This window comes from Sphaeramia orbicularis, chromosome 7 (assembly GCF_902148855.1).
Source record: "Sphaeramia orbicularis chromosome 7, fSphaOr1.1, whole genome shotgun sequence".
Classification (NCBI taxonomy): domain Eukaryota; kingdom Metazoa; phylum Chordata; class Actinopteri; order Kurtiformes; family Apogonidae; genus Sphaeramia; species Sphaeramia orbicularis.
In genome coordinates, this window is record NC_043963.1 from 30,757,765 (window position 1) to 30,773,850 (window position 16,086).

Consider the following 16,086-nt stretch of genomic DNA (forward strand, 5'->3'; position numbering starts at 1 on the left):
AAAATGTGTTTCTGCTGCAAAGATTCTCTTCCTTTTAAATTCTAAGACCCATACGACCAAGAAAAATCTAGTATTCTAAATATTAATTTTTATGAAAATTATGTCTCAATCTAATAATGAACTTTCAGTCATTTCAATCCTTATATTTTATATTTCCATCATTACCTTCTTCCTTGGATAAAGTGTATAAATTGCAGACTGTGTCCAGGGCCATTTTGAATGTAAATATATCTATAAGAGTGTGAATTGTGAAGCAAGATTTTGCTGAAAAAGCTTGAGCTCAGAAATGTGATGGGCCTTAGCCTGCAATTGATTTATTGGGAAAAAAAATGTCTGTGCAGCTTCTCCAAAGTTACCATGGCATATGCATTGCACAACTGGAAACAGGCTCAGGAGATAAAAACCATCACCCTTGCGCCACATGAAGGAGAAACAGCGCCCTCTGGTGTTCCATCCTGCACCTTCTAGTCCACTGAGCTGATGAAACAACACAATAAACACACAGAGGATATCAACCCTGGGCTGCTTCGGCTAATGATCCTTTCAGAGAGCCAACTGCACTCAGCACAGTCTCAGAGATTTGAAGTGATGCATTTCCTCTAAACTGTTCTCTACACACAGCTCACACTGCAGGAGAAAATAGATTTAACTGATTCCTACCACAGTGCTCAGCAGCCTTTGCCACAGTGAGACAAGGAATTCTCCACAGCATTTTACATATTGTGCTATGGTTTTATTTCCCCTGCTATGGTGTTTTAGATTTGACAATAAACCTCAGAAGGACTTGTTGAATCTTGACAATTCCAATTTATAGTACTTTTTTGTATTTCATCTATAACTGAGTTCATGTTCCATGACCTCACAGTGGTGCTAAATTACTGAATTACAATTTTTTTTTTTTTTTTTTTTAAGTTTTGGGGCCCTTGAAGAGGAACCCCATAATTACTAATCTGTTTTTTTTACTCCTTTCCTTACGTTTATAATTCATAATAAAGATGGCTGAAGAAAACATGGAGCTCTGAGTAAGACAGTAAGACAACTGTGATTTACATTTTTAATGGTTTGCTCGACACTGTCATCAAACCCATCACGCACACACACAAAATTTGAAATGTTTATTTTAATAGAATTTAGGACAACCAAAGATGTCAAATAAAAAAAGAAAACCAACAGCAAAAGTGAATTTTCATTCACTATTTTTTTTTCCTTAAAAAAATATCAGCCTTTCCCGTTGTTCACAAACCGTTTCATTACCGGGACAAACAGAAACAAACATGATAAGTTCCATGAAGCCGGAAGGCCATTAACATTTGTTGGCAAATATAAATATAGTGGTTTGAACAAGGTCTCAAATAGCTCACATGGAAAGAGTGTACATACAGTTTACACGACAGTAGGACACTCGGCACTGCCTGTATCAATTTTTATTAATGTAGAAAACCAGGAACCTTATTTGCGGATTTAAATCAATTATTTTTATGACAAGGAAATATATACATTCATCCAACACTAACAGTCTCTGGAGTATAGCGTTCATGTTGCCCCTTTGACCTTGTTTGATTGTCTATTCAGGAGCATAATTGTGAGAGTAAGTGTAGTCCGAGTAGTAATTCTGTGCACCCCCCCTGCCAGCTGGGAAACCCCATAGGCAGGGTGGACCTCCAGTCCCACCGCCTCGCTCATGCCCTCGTCCTGGACGGGGCCAAAGTCCAACAGGTGGAGCTCCTCTCCCTCGAAAACCCCCTAAAGGACCTGGGCCCATTGCACCCCGCAAAGGCCCATGGTCCATCTGTCCAGGGATGCCACCTATACTACTGTAGCCCCCGCCGCACATTGGATGTGGTGGAGGCATCTTAGGTCTAACTGCAGGGCCCCCTCTGGTGGCCGCCGTGGGAATACCCACAGAAGCTCCAAGTTTGTCAGCGCAGTTCAAATGAGTCCTGACCCCCTGACTACCAGGGGTGTTACTTCCCAGGATGTCCCCACTGGGGTCCATGGGGCCAGATGCAACCACACCCTGGCTGTTGGCAGTCTCACAAGTGCTGGTCCTTACTGTCCCCCATGCACCCTCCCCAGGCCCACAGAGTGTCCTCTCTGCTTGTTGTGTGGGAGTCCCACTTGCATTTTTAGGAATGCCTGCAGGGTAACCTGGTTGGGCTGTGTCACTATGGTCTGAGAAGGGAACAGAGGTGGTGAGCGGAGATGTCCCAGCAGCCCCAGCTCCTCCAGTGTCTGAGCCATATGTGTGACCCAGCATCATGAGGTGAGGTGGAGGAGGAGGTTTGACCTCCAAAGGGAGTGTTGCCAAGTTGGCTAGAGGTCCTGCTGTGGCGATCACAGGTGGGGTGGGGGGTGGTACTGTGGTAGGAGCTGTAACTGCAGGGCGATATTCAGTTTCTTGAGTGCTGCTGCAGGGTGAAGCAGGATAGGCTGGGGATGCTGCGTAGCTAGAAGAGCCAGTGTAGGATGACCACGAAGCTGAGGGACAGAGGAAGCTCTGATGAGGATTTACAGGGAAACCTCCAGGTGACAAGCCGCCAACATCCGAACCCACACCGATCTGGTTGGCTGCTTTAAACTGGGAAATGGCTGTTTTGAGAGCGCTGTATTCAGACAGTGTTGGCGTTCGCTCAGGAGTGGCCTGTTGCTCTGGAAGCGGAGGACGAAACTCCTCCATGTCTGGTGGGGGAGGCAGTGGAGGCTTCTCACCTTCCTGCCTCTTCTCTAAGGGATCTGATATGGTGGGTGGTTCACCATCATCAGAATCTAATGACATGTCCTCTTCCACACACTCTTCATTCACTACTGGGAGAGTAGGAGAGGGAGGAAAGAAATGGAAAAAAGGAAAGCACAGAGGAGGACATAAAAATGACAATGTGTTACTGATACATTCATTCAAGTTGAAAGAGTGGATAGGAAAAAAAGACAATCTGTACTATACAGGAATGAACATCAGCAATGGAACACTACTTAGCGTTGCTGTTCACAATACGAACCAGTAGAAGGTGGCGTCGGTAGCTCATTCTGATTGATCGAGCCGATCAGACTGTGGAAACCGCTCAGAACATCATCGATGCTTGCTATCACTATTCCATTCCTGGAGTACTGTAGAAACATCTCAAATGGCCTCTCTGAAAATGTACAACATGAAAATATAATTCATCATGTCCACATTTAAATCAAGTTTCCAATAAAAGCATATCTCATTAAAAAAAAAAAAAAAAAACTCACTAAAATATAAATATACAGTGGTTTGCTTGTGATGGTTGTGTAAATGTAATTTATTAGAGATGTACCTGTGAGGAATATAAGATGCCGCTGCTGGGTGTGCTGAGCTTGGAGCTTGATGAGGCATTCTAGATCTGGAGCCTGACGCGACTGAGTGTCGCATTCGTGATAAGGAAGGAATTCCACCAGGTGCTTCTTCTGATAGAGTGTCAGGAGGTTCAGCAGCCCCATGGCGTTGGTGTTCAACCTAAGAGAGAAGAGGGGAAAATATGCCAATAAATATGTTGCTAGAGATGCTCCTCATCACAGTGATCAGTGTACTAGCTGAACTACTTAAACACTGACCTGCCCAGCTCTTTAAGTTTCTTCTGGGACTTGCAATGCACCTTCCACTGCCAGGGGTGTTCTGGGGTGCTCTGCTCCTCCAAGAACTTCAGCAGCCCCTGCAAACGATCTGGACACAACACCACAAACTATGAAAAACCCCAATCCAACTACTTTATACAGAAGCAATTTTTTTACAAAACAAAGTGTAAACTCACCCTGTGTTATGTGGTCAGGATTGAGGACAAATTCATCAGACACCATGAATCCGCCAGACACAAACAGTTCATTATAAGTGTGGTTCTTGACATCGTCCAGACTGTCCACTCCAGCAAAACTAACTGAAGGCAGCTTCTTCAAAGACACCAGTGCTGGGATCTACAGGGTGACAAGACAAGACATTTACAAATGTTCCTCTTTTGCCTTCTGCATTAAATCTCTGGTGACAGCAGAAAACATACCTAACATGCTTTCATTTAATGCCACATTAAATCTACAAGGACAACTTATCCAATACAGTACATGTCAACTGGTGTAACATGGAAGGAACTAGTTTGATCACTGTTGTGCGCCCAGCTGCTGCTGAGTCGTCTGATTAAAGAAGCAAGTGTAACTGTGATGAAGAGTAACATCACGGTTACAGCAGCTGTTCATACCTTGTGCACGTGAGCGGCGATGTCCTCATTCTGAATGATGATGAGAAGCTTATCTAAACTGCCGCTGTTTTCGAGGAAAGTCTGTGGGCTGCATTCGCTGTTGCCCAGGCTTATCAAGTACTCCTTTGTGACAAGACAGAAAGAGACATAATTTTAAGAGGCCGACAGATGAATGCGTCCTCTCTTAGACATACAAATACTGACTGAGTGACAAAAGCAGAAAGAGCTGAACACTGATTCATGAAACCCGGAGCAACAAAGAGGGATGGTTTAGGATTTCACAGTCCCACACAAGGCCTACAGTATATTTTCAATTGTGCAGGCCAGTCCATTTTCTGAGGAAGATCACAATGACTTGTAATAGCTCAGAGCTGAAATATGTGCTCATTTAATTAAACAATGAGCTGAAAATAGGAGGAAACATAGACCTCTTTGCACTATTGTAAATTTAATATCTTGGGATTTAAGCTATTGTTAGTATTAAACAAACAGGCTGTAGGTCTCACTGTGGAATCTGGTCAAATCTGAAGGACATCTTCCTCTGTTTAATATTTTAATCAACTGAGCGACTCATTATAGAACTAACGCACAGGATAATCAATGTAAATGCCTGTTCATTGACGCCTTTCTTTCAGCTCATTCTGTACCTTGATCTCCTTGCAGACGGTGCTCTCCTCTGTCTCGTCTCCAGAGTAGATGTAGAATTTTACCGTATTCTTTGTTACATCCTTAAATATTTCCACCAAGCTGCTGAAAACTTCAGGTTTTAACTGACCGATGAGGCTGCCAGCCAGCAGACCAGAACCACTGCTAGAGCCAGGATGTCGGTTTTGGGAGCTACTCTCTGGAGATCCTGCAGTGACGTGAGAGGGAGAATAGATATCTTCCTGCTCTGTTAAAGCAGTGTCTGTTTTAGTCTTAGCAGGTGCGGCATCTTTGACCAGTTTACCACTCTGAGGACAGGTGGCACTCCTGCTATGAGACGACTCTACTTTAGTTTTTGGGGTCTGGATGAGAGCGGGGGGAGGTGTTGTAAGATTAGATGGTGTCACTGGGGGAGGTGGGGAAGCGACCTTGGAGGGAGCAGGTGGGGCAGGGATCAACTTGTCCATCTTCTCACACAGTGCTTTGACATAGACGTGGGTGAGGACGGGGGAGACGTAGGGGACGACAAAGTCAGAGAAGCAGCTGTTGGGCAGCCAGCGCTGGCGTTGGGGTAACCGTGGGGGGAGGTGCGAGGTATAGCAGATGTGGTGACTCTGCATAATATTTTTAATATCAGAAGTGAGGCTGTGAACTTCCTGGTTGAGTATGGTGTCCAGGCTAATTGACGGCCTGGAGGGGAGCTCCTCTGTGATGGCTACTGTGGGTGGTGCAGCAGCCTTTTTTGTTTCCATGACTGCAGGCAGCTTCGGTTCTGGGTGGCTGTCTGCCACGGTCACAGCCTCCAGCACTGGCTCCGGCTCCAGCTTTGGCTCCGGCTTGGGCTCAGATACAGGCTGCACGTTGTCTGGAGGAAGCAGAAACGAAACTTGTCACACTTGAGCTATTTCTATCAAATCTACAGCAAAAACAAGGAAAAGAGATGTGGTCGTTGTATTGTGGTACCTTCACTGGTGGGGGCGACCCAGTTAAGGGTTTCTGAGGTGTGAGGTTGCTCTATTGGGGACCCGGGGCTAAAGGGACTGCCAGGGCTACAGTCCATGTCCTCCTAAACAGAACACATCCAGAAATTTTAGCAAGTCAAATTACACATTGAGTGAAAACAGTATTTATTAATATTTTTACAAACAAAAAAATCTATTTAATTCTTTAATTGAATTTCTGTGACTGAAGATTTTCATGACGAACTGACAAAACACTGTTGTATAAATTTACTAGCGCATATCTGAACTAAATCCACTGAGAAAAGAAACTGAGGTGATGTATGGGTCTGTCCTGACCTGAAGCGCATGTATAATCATTAGTATAAATACTGATTAAAGCTTTATGAAATAATGTCAGGTGATGTGACAGTTGTACCTGAACATTAAAGTCGTATTTACCTGACATCATTTTTTTTTTTCAGTTGATCTTAAATGAACCACATAGATACCCATTAAGCTAATTTCCAGGGACTGCATTCATAAAGTACAAGTACAAAGAACTGCTCCAGGTAATGAAAGACTTTCTATTCAATGTTGCGATAAAACACCGAATAACAATCAGATACTGAAATGCTACAGATTAGCATAGCATCTGAAGGAGATAATGTTTGACTAACCAACAATCCCAAAAATGTAAGAAGGTTGAGCCATTTTAGGTTTAGATACAAAAATTACTGGACTTTTAAAGGAACATAAAAACAGAGTAATATATAAAGATCACTGTATGAATAGGGCACTTTGGAACTCAGCTTGTGTTTCAAACACCTTTTCGTGGTGGATACTTTCAAGCATGGTTCATTGTGTATTCAACAGAAAGCTTTATTCTTGATATTCACAGCATTGTATCATGTCTTAACAGACTAAAAATCTCCAAATATGTCAAGTTATTGCACTCTAGATTCTCTGCCCTTTATCAGACAGCAAATTTTCTTTCAGTCCTTGAAAAAAATGTATCAACTAATCAGACCTTTCAAAAGCATGCGTCATACCTAGAAGCATCAAAAACCAAATTTCTGTCAAACTGTTTTTATTCACATTTTCAATGAGTAAAAGCACTGAAAACTAAAAAAGGTGAAATATTGCAATATCTGGGAGAGGTAGAAAAGTAGAGAAACTGACAAAAACATATATGTGAGGAAATGAAAAGAAAATACAATTATTAAATAACTGTATGTGAGCACCAATAAGGTGAAGTGCAGTAGTTGCTTGAATTAATACATGGAACACAAACAGTCAACCTACGAGATGGAAAACAGCATAGAAACAGTACTCTGCATGAAGGGCTGCACAGTTATATGTTAGATGAGGGGTCTGACACACTCAAAGAGTTTCAGACCACATTATAGGGCCCAGACAAGTAGATCAGTTCAGAGGCAGCAGCTGACAGGTGCCTAGAAGTGCATGGACCTATTCTACTCCTCAACCAACAGCTCAGGCAGTATGTTATCATATAAAATATACATGTAATGGAAAAACTATGTGCTGTATGTGTCTCTGTGCTAATGCTGTGTGAATTAGGATGGGTAAAATGCAGACATCTAATCTCCCTATAAAAATAATGGAGTAAATGTTCAACCTCCAAACCCTGATGATGATAAACCAGGTCTTAAAATACACACAACAGCAGAAGACAAAAATGTGTATAACTGGGCATTTTCCTTTGTACATTTTCTGAAAACTCAGTTAAAATGTGTGATGAGTTCAGACAGACACCCACTTACTGAGAAAAAAAGCTCGCTTTTCTCTGAGAATTTTCACTTCTAAAAAAAAAAAAATCATTTTTACAACAGGATTCTGTTGATACTTTCAGGCTACAGTAGAAAGTCTCCAAAATGATTTGCAAAATGTTTATGAATGCAGCCCCAGGACTTTTCAAAAACTTCCAAGGGTTTACATATTTTTGTAAAACTGCCATTTTCAATTTTCCTGATTTCTCCTTTGCTAGTACAAACCCTCAGAAACATATTTCAAGTTAACCTCTCACCTCTGTGTAGTTTGTCTGTGATGCCAACTCGTTTTGTTTCCTGTGATCAGGGTCAGGGATGACAGACTCCCTCCTCCCAGAACCTGTCGATGGCTCTCCTTCATTTGACACTGACCCTTGAGCCATGGCTTTGTTGAGAGTGGCCACCAGGATTTTGAGAAGGCGCTGGGTCTCGTTGACCGCTGCGGCGTGGGGCCCATGGGCCCTCAGGTCGGTGTCATAGATGCCTATGTTCTCCATCACTGCTGTCAGATTGTCGCTCTGTCCCTCGTCTCCGATATCATCCACTTGGGCTCCTAACGGGACACATGATAATTAGCAGCTGCATTTGGTAAGTTAAAAAGTCAAAGTGAAAAGTTTTATATGTTTACCAGGTGTTTGTGATGAGGCACACGTTGATTGATTTCTGAATCACGCACTTGTCAGTTTATACAACTACAAATTTTACAGTTATTTTAACTGCCCAGAATAATACAACTAACCCAGGAGTTACCAGCCTTGGTCGTTGAGATCTACTATCAGCATGCTTTTGATGAATCCCTCTTCCAGCACACCTGACGGTCGTTATCAGGCTTCTGCAGAGCTTGATGATTGGCTTATCATTTGAATCAGGTGTGTTGAAAGAGGGATACATCTAAAACCTGCAGGATAGCAGATCTCAAGGACCAGGGTTGGTGACCCCTGAATTAGCCACTTAGTAATAGCAACCACCATCTAAAATTAAATGGTTTGGTCTAAATACCATTCTTTATCTTAAAGCCAATGGCCTGTATTTTTTTCCGAAAGCAGTTAAAGCAAATTAACCAGACTGCTGCAAAACTAACGCATCACATCTTTCAAAGTTATTGCTTTTGGACACATGAAAAAAAAAAAGCGTTATTTGCTAATTAAATTAAACCAGTAAAAATGAATGGACACAGACATTCACAGCAGGGCTGCGTACCTCGACTGGGTTCTCCGTTGCTCAGTGAATCTGTGCGTTGGTGCTTGTTCATGCCTCCCCCCTCATCTCCTTCAAATTTCCTCTTCAAACTGTTAGAGTCCCAGGCCCCGTCCTCGTCCTTCGTTGGATCCTTTACAAGTGCTTTCTTACGGAGTTGAATCAGCTTAAGTAACTGTTTCATTTTGTCTTTATCGTACTCGTTCTGAGACAGCCGCAACCTCTGAGCCTGAGGCTGTGACTCAGTGTGGGCTTTGTGCTGCACCTGGGCACCGTTCGAATGCGCCAACCCCGGCCTCCGCTTGCTTCTGTCTGGAGGTGGTTTCTCCTGGACTGGCCTCTCTGGAGGTGGCCTGTCCTGTGCCAACCTTTCTGGAGGTCTCTCTGCCCTGTCAGAGCCCCGGTCTGAGCCACCCCAGTCAGAAACAGGACTGTACTCGACTGTGGCTGTAGCAGGTGCAGGTACAGGAACAGGTACGGGTACAGGCACAGGTACAGGCACAGGTACAGGGTTTCGTATCCTTTCAATTATATCCTTTGCCTTGTTGAGAGGTAAAATATAGTTTGAGAAGTTGTGGACATAAGAACGCAGTACAGCATCCATGTTAAATTTGGGTCTGGGCACTGGCAGCGGGTTGATTCGATCGTCCACATTGTGTTTGTATTCAGGCAGAATAAAAGGCCGCACCGTGCCTGTATCTATACGAGTCAGGTAATCTGTGGCTTGACGCTCCACTCCAAAGCTCAGGTCCTTTCCTGGATTTGGGCGCAGCTTGAACAGGGCGTAGTGCAGAGCAGGGATGAAGGGCTCCATGGAGGACATGATGGCAGGCCGGGGCTCACCAGTCAGGGGCTCTGGCTCATACAGTCTGGATGCTGAAATGAAGACACACGGTGTTACAAGAGTCAAGCTTTCGACAATTTTTTCTTCATCAAGGTGCACCCTTTCATCCCTTTTTTTTTTTATTTTTCTACTTGGAAACATCGGCAACAGTCCGAACAAAAATTATACTTACAATACTTAACAACCATCCTCGACTCCTGAAAGATGAATAATGCTTGCAGGTTCTTCTCAACTCGCCCCCGCCGCTCTAGAAAACAAACAGTGATTTTTTTTTTTTTAAGCTTAACCCTCACCAGAGGCAACAAGTAGGTGTTCAACTCACATAGGAGACAACTATGAGTAGAGAGAAATAAAAAACCTGATCTGTACCTTTGGAATCATGCATCTGAGCTGAGGACAGCAGGAAGAGAAAGCCCCGGTCAAACAGTGACTTTACCAGCACCTGAGAAAGAACAGAAGGCACTGCTGTCAGAATCCCCAAAAGAGTGGAGTATGACACTTAAAGGAGCACTTAAAACTTATGTGATGCTGAAAATTAGTTTGGATACTAGTAAATGAGGAAATACTGCAAGTCTTTTTCTGCAATATCAACTGGCTAGAGGCTGACTCACCATCCTGTCCCTCTCCAGTTTGTTGACCAGTGCTGCCAGGCTGCCACTGGTTGGTTTGCCTTTTCCATCCACCACATCAAACAGACTGCAGGACATCCCAAATTTCATCACTGCAGACAAAAAAAGAACAAATTAAAATACAAAGCAGATAAATAACACATCTGTGTTTTTCATTGTTTAATCTACACTCCCTCTTACTTAATATAGATTATATATTTTGTCAAATTCGATAGCCCTTTCTATGATGCATTTTTGGCACTTACATTTAGAACAAACTGAATTTTAATATTCAGCTAAAAGCAGTGATGGAAGAGACAAGCTGTTCAGCAAGGCAATGTCACCATGGCAACTTGATGTGAATGTTTTATGAGACATGAACTCATGGGTCATTCTGATCTGACTGTAGTTAATGGGGGAAAAACACTTTAAGAGAAACATATCAACACTTATGAAGCAAAAAGGTGTTTTGCTTACTACAGCACCCCTAGTGGTCAAGTTACACATCTTGCACATCTTTAAGAAGGTGTCTGGGGTCCACTTGCCCAGTTTCTTGTCAATACACCAAACAGTTAGTGAGACATAATCTCACTCCCTGTTTGGCAGATTCGTATCTGATATCGATTGGAATATGTAACAAATGATGTAACAAACAAATGGTTCTGAAAATATAAAATCAATGTGAAAACTTTTATCAGACTTGGGAGATTAGATGGAGCAAATAGGACAAATCTTTTGACCTGTGGAAAAAAACACTAAATACAGCCTTAAAAAAGGACCTTTAATGTTGATCAGAGGAATTGAAATATTTATCTTGTGTATAACTGAGTGCTCAAGGTGTAAATATGAACCTTTTGTGAAAACAATCGGGTGACTGTACCCAAAGTCCCAAATGTAAAATGTTTTCACTGTATGGTTCTGGCGGCTGCTATAACTTTAGTAGGAGTAGAAAAATGATGAACAAAAGGTAAAAACACACTGGGTGCCTACACTGTTTTGTTTACCCCTTAATAATGCACCCTGCTCCCTTGCCCACAAAGTCTTTCTGTATCAGCAGTAGCTTATTTAACTGTAGAACCGTCCTACACTGTAAGTGTAATCCCCGCCTGCAGGGCCACTGCTGTGTAGTGTAGTGTAGTGTGTAGGTGTAAGCAGTGCAGTCCTGACTGACCTTCCCGTGATGCACTGTAAGTGTCCCAAGAAAAGAGCACAGGGGGAATCTTTCGCTTCACCTGCTCTAGCTGCATGCCCCGATTCACCTCCAGCTTCTCAGGCCTGCAGGTGAGCACAAGGAGATTTGTCACAGATGTGTATGTTTGTGCGTCACTGACACAGGAAATCCAAGAAGCACTGAGGATGTGATAAAAGAAAACATGAGGTTTACTCACAGTTTAAAGGGAAGGTATGGGCGTGTGGAGGATCGTAAACAGACCGGGAATAACTCCTGGTCTTTGTTCACTAGTGGACCACTCCACACAGTGTAGCAGCTTTTCCCTGGAAAAGCATTAATAGAACAGGTCAAAGCACAAAATTACAGTAACACAGACAGAAATTAAGACTTGATTTCATCATTTACAAAGCAAAACAAAAACAACAGTCTTACCTTTTCCTACTTCAGGGGAAATAGTGTTAAACCTGATGGGAAAAGACATAAGAAACACTGTTACAACTGAGAAAAAATAAAAGCTGTTCAGCTTTTTTTTTTTTTTTTTTTAACAATTTCCTTCATGAAAACATACCTGTGTGCAGTCATAGGAATTGTTGCACCCTCCTTGCCTTTGTACTGGAAGGAAACCACAGCATAGGGGCACACGTGCTTAGGCCGGGCCTTGATCTCATTGAAAGCAAACTCAAAAAAGTATTGCTGAAATACAATGAGAAGCACATATTAAAACACAGAACAAAATGACTAAAAGTGGCACAATAGTTTCTGAATTATATTAAATAATTTTTTAATTGAACAACAAGGACGCCATGTTCACCTGTGTGAGCTCAAAAGCCCTGTATGACAGCAACGACGTAACCCTATTGGCACTTTTGGACAGATGACAGTCAAACTTAGGTGTAGGTTCCATAGCATTCTTGGGCATGTTCTCGTTGATGTGCTTTATTCGACCCTTAAAAGATAAAATCCTTCAGTTTACTGCAAGATTTAGACAAATATGAATGTAAAATTATAACCAGAACGGTACACATACCCTCATGACTTTGAAAATGATCATGTCCCCAAATGAACCAGCTTCAAAAGGATTCATTTGTAGTAAATCTGAGTATTTGGAGAGATAAACACCTAAAATGACACCAAAAAAACATTAAGTTAGAAGAAAGCATCTTGACTGCATGTCACACAACAAATCCAAGCCATGAAAAAACAGCAGAGAAAAAGCACTCAGTTCTAGAGTTCCGTCTCAGATCATAATGTTTGTATAAACTTGCTAAAAGATGAAGAGGTGACACCTATTATTACACCAGTAACTCAAGAACAATTCTGCAACCCTCGCCCCATTACACTAACTTCAATACAATTTACTTTTTAAGTCAATATCAAGGTGCAAGAGTCTAACTTACCCGCTGATGGATTTCCTAGTGTAGTAATCCTAGAGTGTCCGACCGACAAACCCTTCTCACAGATCCAAAGAAGCTAGACATAGTCAAGAACATACAAAGCTCAAGTTCACATACAAACATCATCAGGCTTTACAACTGGTCCACAGTCTTTCATGTGTGCAAGTGAGGCTAACCTTGGATTTGTCCGGATAAAGGAAGCAGTAGGACTCTGCCAGTTCTTGTTCGGTTCGCCCCTTCTGCTTCATTTCCCTCCGTTTCTCAATAAACTGGTACACAAAGAGATGAGGCGGTGAATGAGATATAGCAGTCTGAACCTCGTAGCTAAAGATGAGCATGTGTTAAGAGCTCTCCACCTTTGAGATCGCATACTAGAAACAACTGTTAGTCATTTCAACGTCTTAATTCAGACACTGATAATTACATGGGATGGAGGTGTGATAGTTTGCTGCAACCTGAGACAGGTGTCGTCATTAAATTCTCTGTACTTTCAAAGCTCATGCTTGATATTAATGTGTGGGATGACAGAGACTCACCTCCTTCTCCAGCAGCTCATTGTGGATGAGTCTGGCTTTGCAGTAGGTGAAGGTTCCTCGAGATGAAGAGTCAAGGTAAAACGAGGAGATGATCTTCACAAGATCTTCAAACTCTCTGCTGTCAGGGGGCAGAAAATGGTACAAGCCTGTGCACACAGAGATCAAACAGTGGGGTTAGCATACACCACGCTGTGCACGAGCAATACCAGTGCAAAAAGTAGAATGATTTACTTAAACTGTCAAGGACATGGTGGCATCCTAACAAAGTATCACATTCAACTCTTATTTAAAGGCACTGAAATATAAGAGTCATTCTCCAAGTCTTATGTTAGGAGTGAGGATCAATATTTAACACGCACATTTAACAGAAAGACATCCAAAGACATGCACTGATAGGTTAACTGGTTAATCTAAATGGCCCATAGGTGTGAATGTGAGAGTGATTGTTTGTCTCTATATGTCAGCCCTGCAACGAACTGGTGAAATGTCTAGGGTGAACCCCGCCTTCGCCCGTAAGCAGCTGGGATAGGCTCCAAGCGACCCCCGTTACCCTAGTGAGGATAAAGCGGGTTCAGATAATGAATCTAACAGAAAGAAAGTGGTGTCTTAGGAGAAATCACCCGAGTGCTGGAAATAAACCTGCAGCAGACCTTAGTCTTTATCACCTAAAGCCAGCTCACAACAAACTGTTTTGTGTTTTGCCATTACAACTGAAAACACAGACCATCCACTATCAGTGCCTACAAGCTACTACACAGACCCATCTGATATCCACCTATATTTACATATGTATGATTCTGTCAACCCACATAAAGGCAAATGAGAGAAACTGCCACTGACCATACATAACCTACTGGACATGGAGCAAACATAGCCTCGAACTGTGACAAATGTAAACAAGTGGTTTACATCTCGCAAATCTGGGTACCTTGTTAAGTCTAGGGGCAGACCGACAAAGTGAACACACAGTCGAGCTGTGAAGTCTACAGCTTGATCCGTAAAGGTATTTTACACTGCTCAGATGTAACCTGGGATGAAAGATGAGCGAAGGTTGCAAGAAGTGCTGCTGTTTGAGACCCAGCTTTACTACAGATGCACGTCACTCATCACATGTAACTGAAATATGATGAAGATAGTGCAGAGACTAATGATCAGACATGTGTTAAGGTAAACTCCTGACAGTAAGGAAAAGGTGAGGGGGGTGGAGGAGGGTTGGCAGTCCATGTTTAGGTTCCAGCAGGACTTTGTGAACCTTGTTGATAGATAGGATGGGATGGGTGGATTAATCCATGCCCTTCACTGAGGTCAATGGGACACCCACATGTTGTCAAGTGAGGACTGGAGCACTCTCGTGACACCATCAGTGCCACTCACCCAGACCGTGGATCCATAAAAAGAGGAGAAACCAAACACAAGGTGGGCTTTCAAAAGAGCATTCCTAAAAGAACAGCTTCCGGGCGCCTTCACAGCAACGTAGCTGCCTGCTGCTCTGTGGTAACTTGGATACCCTAGTCTGCCCACCACAGCAATGTCTGCTAAAACGACCCACGATGCATCCATTCACACCACCAGTGGGCTTAAATATACTGAGGGGGATCCACGTCCAACCCTAAACAACTGTTAATATTGCGTTTAAATATAAGAGCAGCTATATGGCTAACAAGCTAGCAACATGCAGCAGCAGAATTATGAAAGACAGGACAGTCTCTGTTCAAAATAGCAGCGATATGGCACCACCTTTCCGTTCTCTTATCTTCCTCGGGATTTGGAAATTTCTCCGTGGCAGCTCTTCGTTCGGTCTCTGGCCCGGTAAGGGAGAACCGCTAAAGCTCCGGGCGTCTGCTTGCACGGACCTTCGCCGCTCAGGGGCTTCTTGTTCGGGCATTACACTGTCTCCACATCCAGGCTGATCGCCATTTTGGTTGGCTGTGGCCGAGGTGGCGGCGGAATTCTTCGGAGGTCCGCCACCCTCCGTGCGGAGATCGCCCGTCCCCGTACATTCTGTGTCCTTTTTCCCCACCGCGTTAGGGTTCAGGGCCATTTTCAGGCACCGTGCACGTATTACGGGCAGTGTAGGTCTAACGATTACGGCGCCGCTTCACACACACACACTCTCCTCCTCACCCAGCCTCCGCCATTGTGAAAATGACGTACACGTTCTTCTCCACCACTGCAAAACGCTGCCGTCACTGTTTACATGCGAGAAAATCCGCGCCACCCAGCGGCAGATACACGTATTACACCATTAACTGTAATGCCTCAATTGTAAGTGAAAGTGTACACTCAGATCAGTTTGAACATTTTGGATCAAAAGTGTGCCATATCAAGTCATTTATGAGAAATCACGCCCTGACTGAATATGATTAACCTACTGTAATTTCTACTCTTCTGCTTCTGATTGTCATTATTAGGCATCGTTTCTACTGTATAATAGTAACTCAGACATAATTTCCCATACATTATATACAGAGCAGGGGTGTCATTTTAGTTCAGGGGCCACATACTGCCCAGTTTGATCTCAAGCAGGCCAAACCAGTAAAATAATAGAATAATAACTGTTGAATACAATTTTTCATCTGTGTTTTAGTACAAAAAGTACAATAAAATTATGAAAACATTTACATAAACTACATTTCAAAAATGGGAATAACCTGAACAACCATGAGCAGCCTTACATTTTGTAAGAAAAGTGAGATTTTTTTTTTTTTTTAAATTGTTAAAATTATGCCTCAACATATCATTTCTACAACTGCCT

The 16,086-nt window shown here is 42.9% G+C and overlaps 1 protein-coding gene across 2 annotated transcripts; it reads right to left on the reverse strand.

The window, feature by feature from the left end:
* Positions 1-1,040: 1,040 nt before the first annotated feature.
* Positions 1,041-15,474, reverse strand: tasorb (transcription activation suppressor b). Of its 2 annotated transcripts, none has more exons than XM_030138109.1 (23): positions 15,069-15,474; positions 13,332-13,477; positions 12,972-13,064; positions 12,799-12,871; positions 12,429-12,520; positions 12,213-12,347; positions 11,970-12,094; positions 11,834-11,865; positions 11,619-11,724; positions 11,402-11,505; positions 10,234-10,343; positions 9,992-10,064; positions 9,795-9,869; positions 8,782-9,654; positions 7,839-8,134; positions 5,817-5,919; positions 4,856-5,718; positions 4,209-4,331; positions 3,771-3,930; positions 3,574-3,682; positions 3,297-3,475; positions 2,997-3,131; positions 1,041-2,802 (listed from the first exon to the last, which is right to left on the reverse strand). In XM_030138109.1, exons 1-23 carry the CDS (start codon positions 15,370-15,372, stop codon positions 1,565-1,567), a joined length of 5,547 nt encoding a protein of 1,848 aa, XP_029993969.1. In that variant the 5' UTR covers positions 15,373-15,474; the 3' UTR covers positions 1,041-1,564. The 2 variants fall into 2 exon arrangements, with proteins under 2 accessions (XP_029993969.1, XP_029993968.1); XM_030138108.1 differs by having other exon boundaries at positions 1,041-2,805.
* Between the last annotated feature and the right edge of the window lie 612 nt (positions 15,475-16,086).

What these genes read in the sequence shown, in the direction of transcription:
- tasorb (XM_030138108.1), bottom strand. Translation starts at nt 15,372, where the DNA reads ATGGCCCTGAACCCTAACGCGGTGGGGAAAAAGGACACAGAATGTACG. An exon ending in GAAGATAAGAGAACGGAAAG is followed by an intron (nt 13,478 to 15,068) that starts GTGGTGCCATAT and finishes CTGTGTGCACAG; the next exon opens with GCTTGTACCATTTTCTGCCC. An exon ending in TTACAGTGCATCACGGGAAG is followed by an intron (nt 10,344 to 11,401) that starts GTCAGTCAGGAC and finishes TTTTGTCTGCAG; the next exon opens with TGATGAAATTTGGGATGTCC.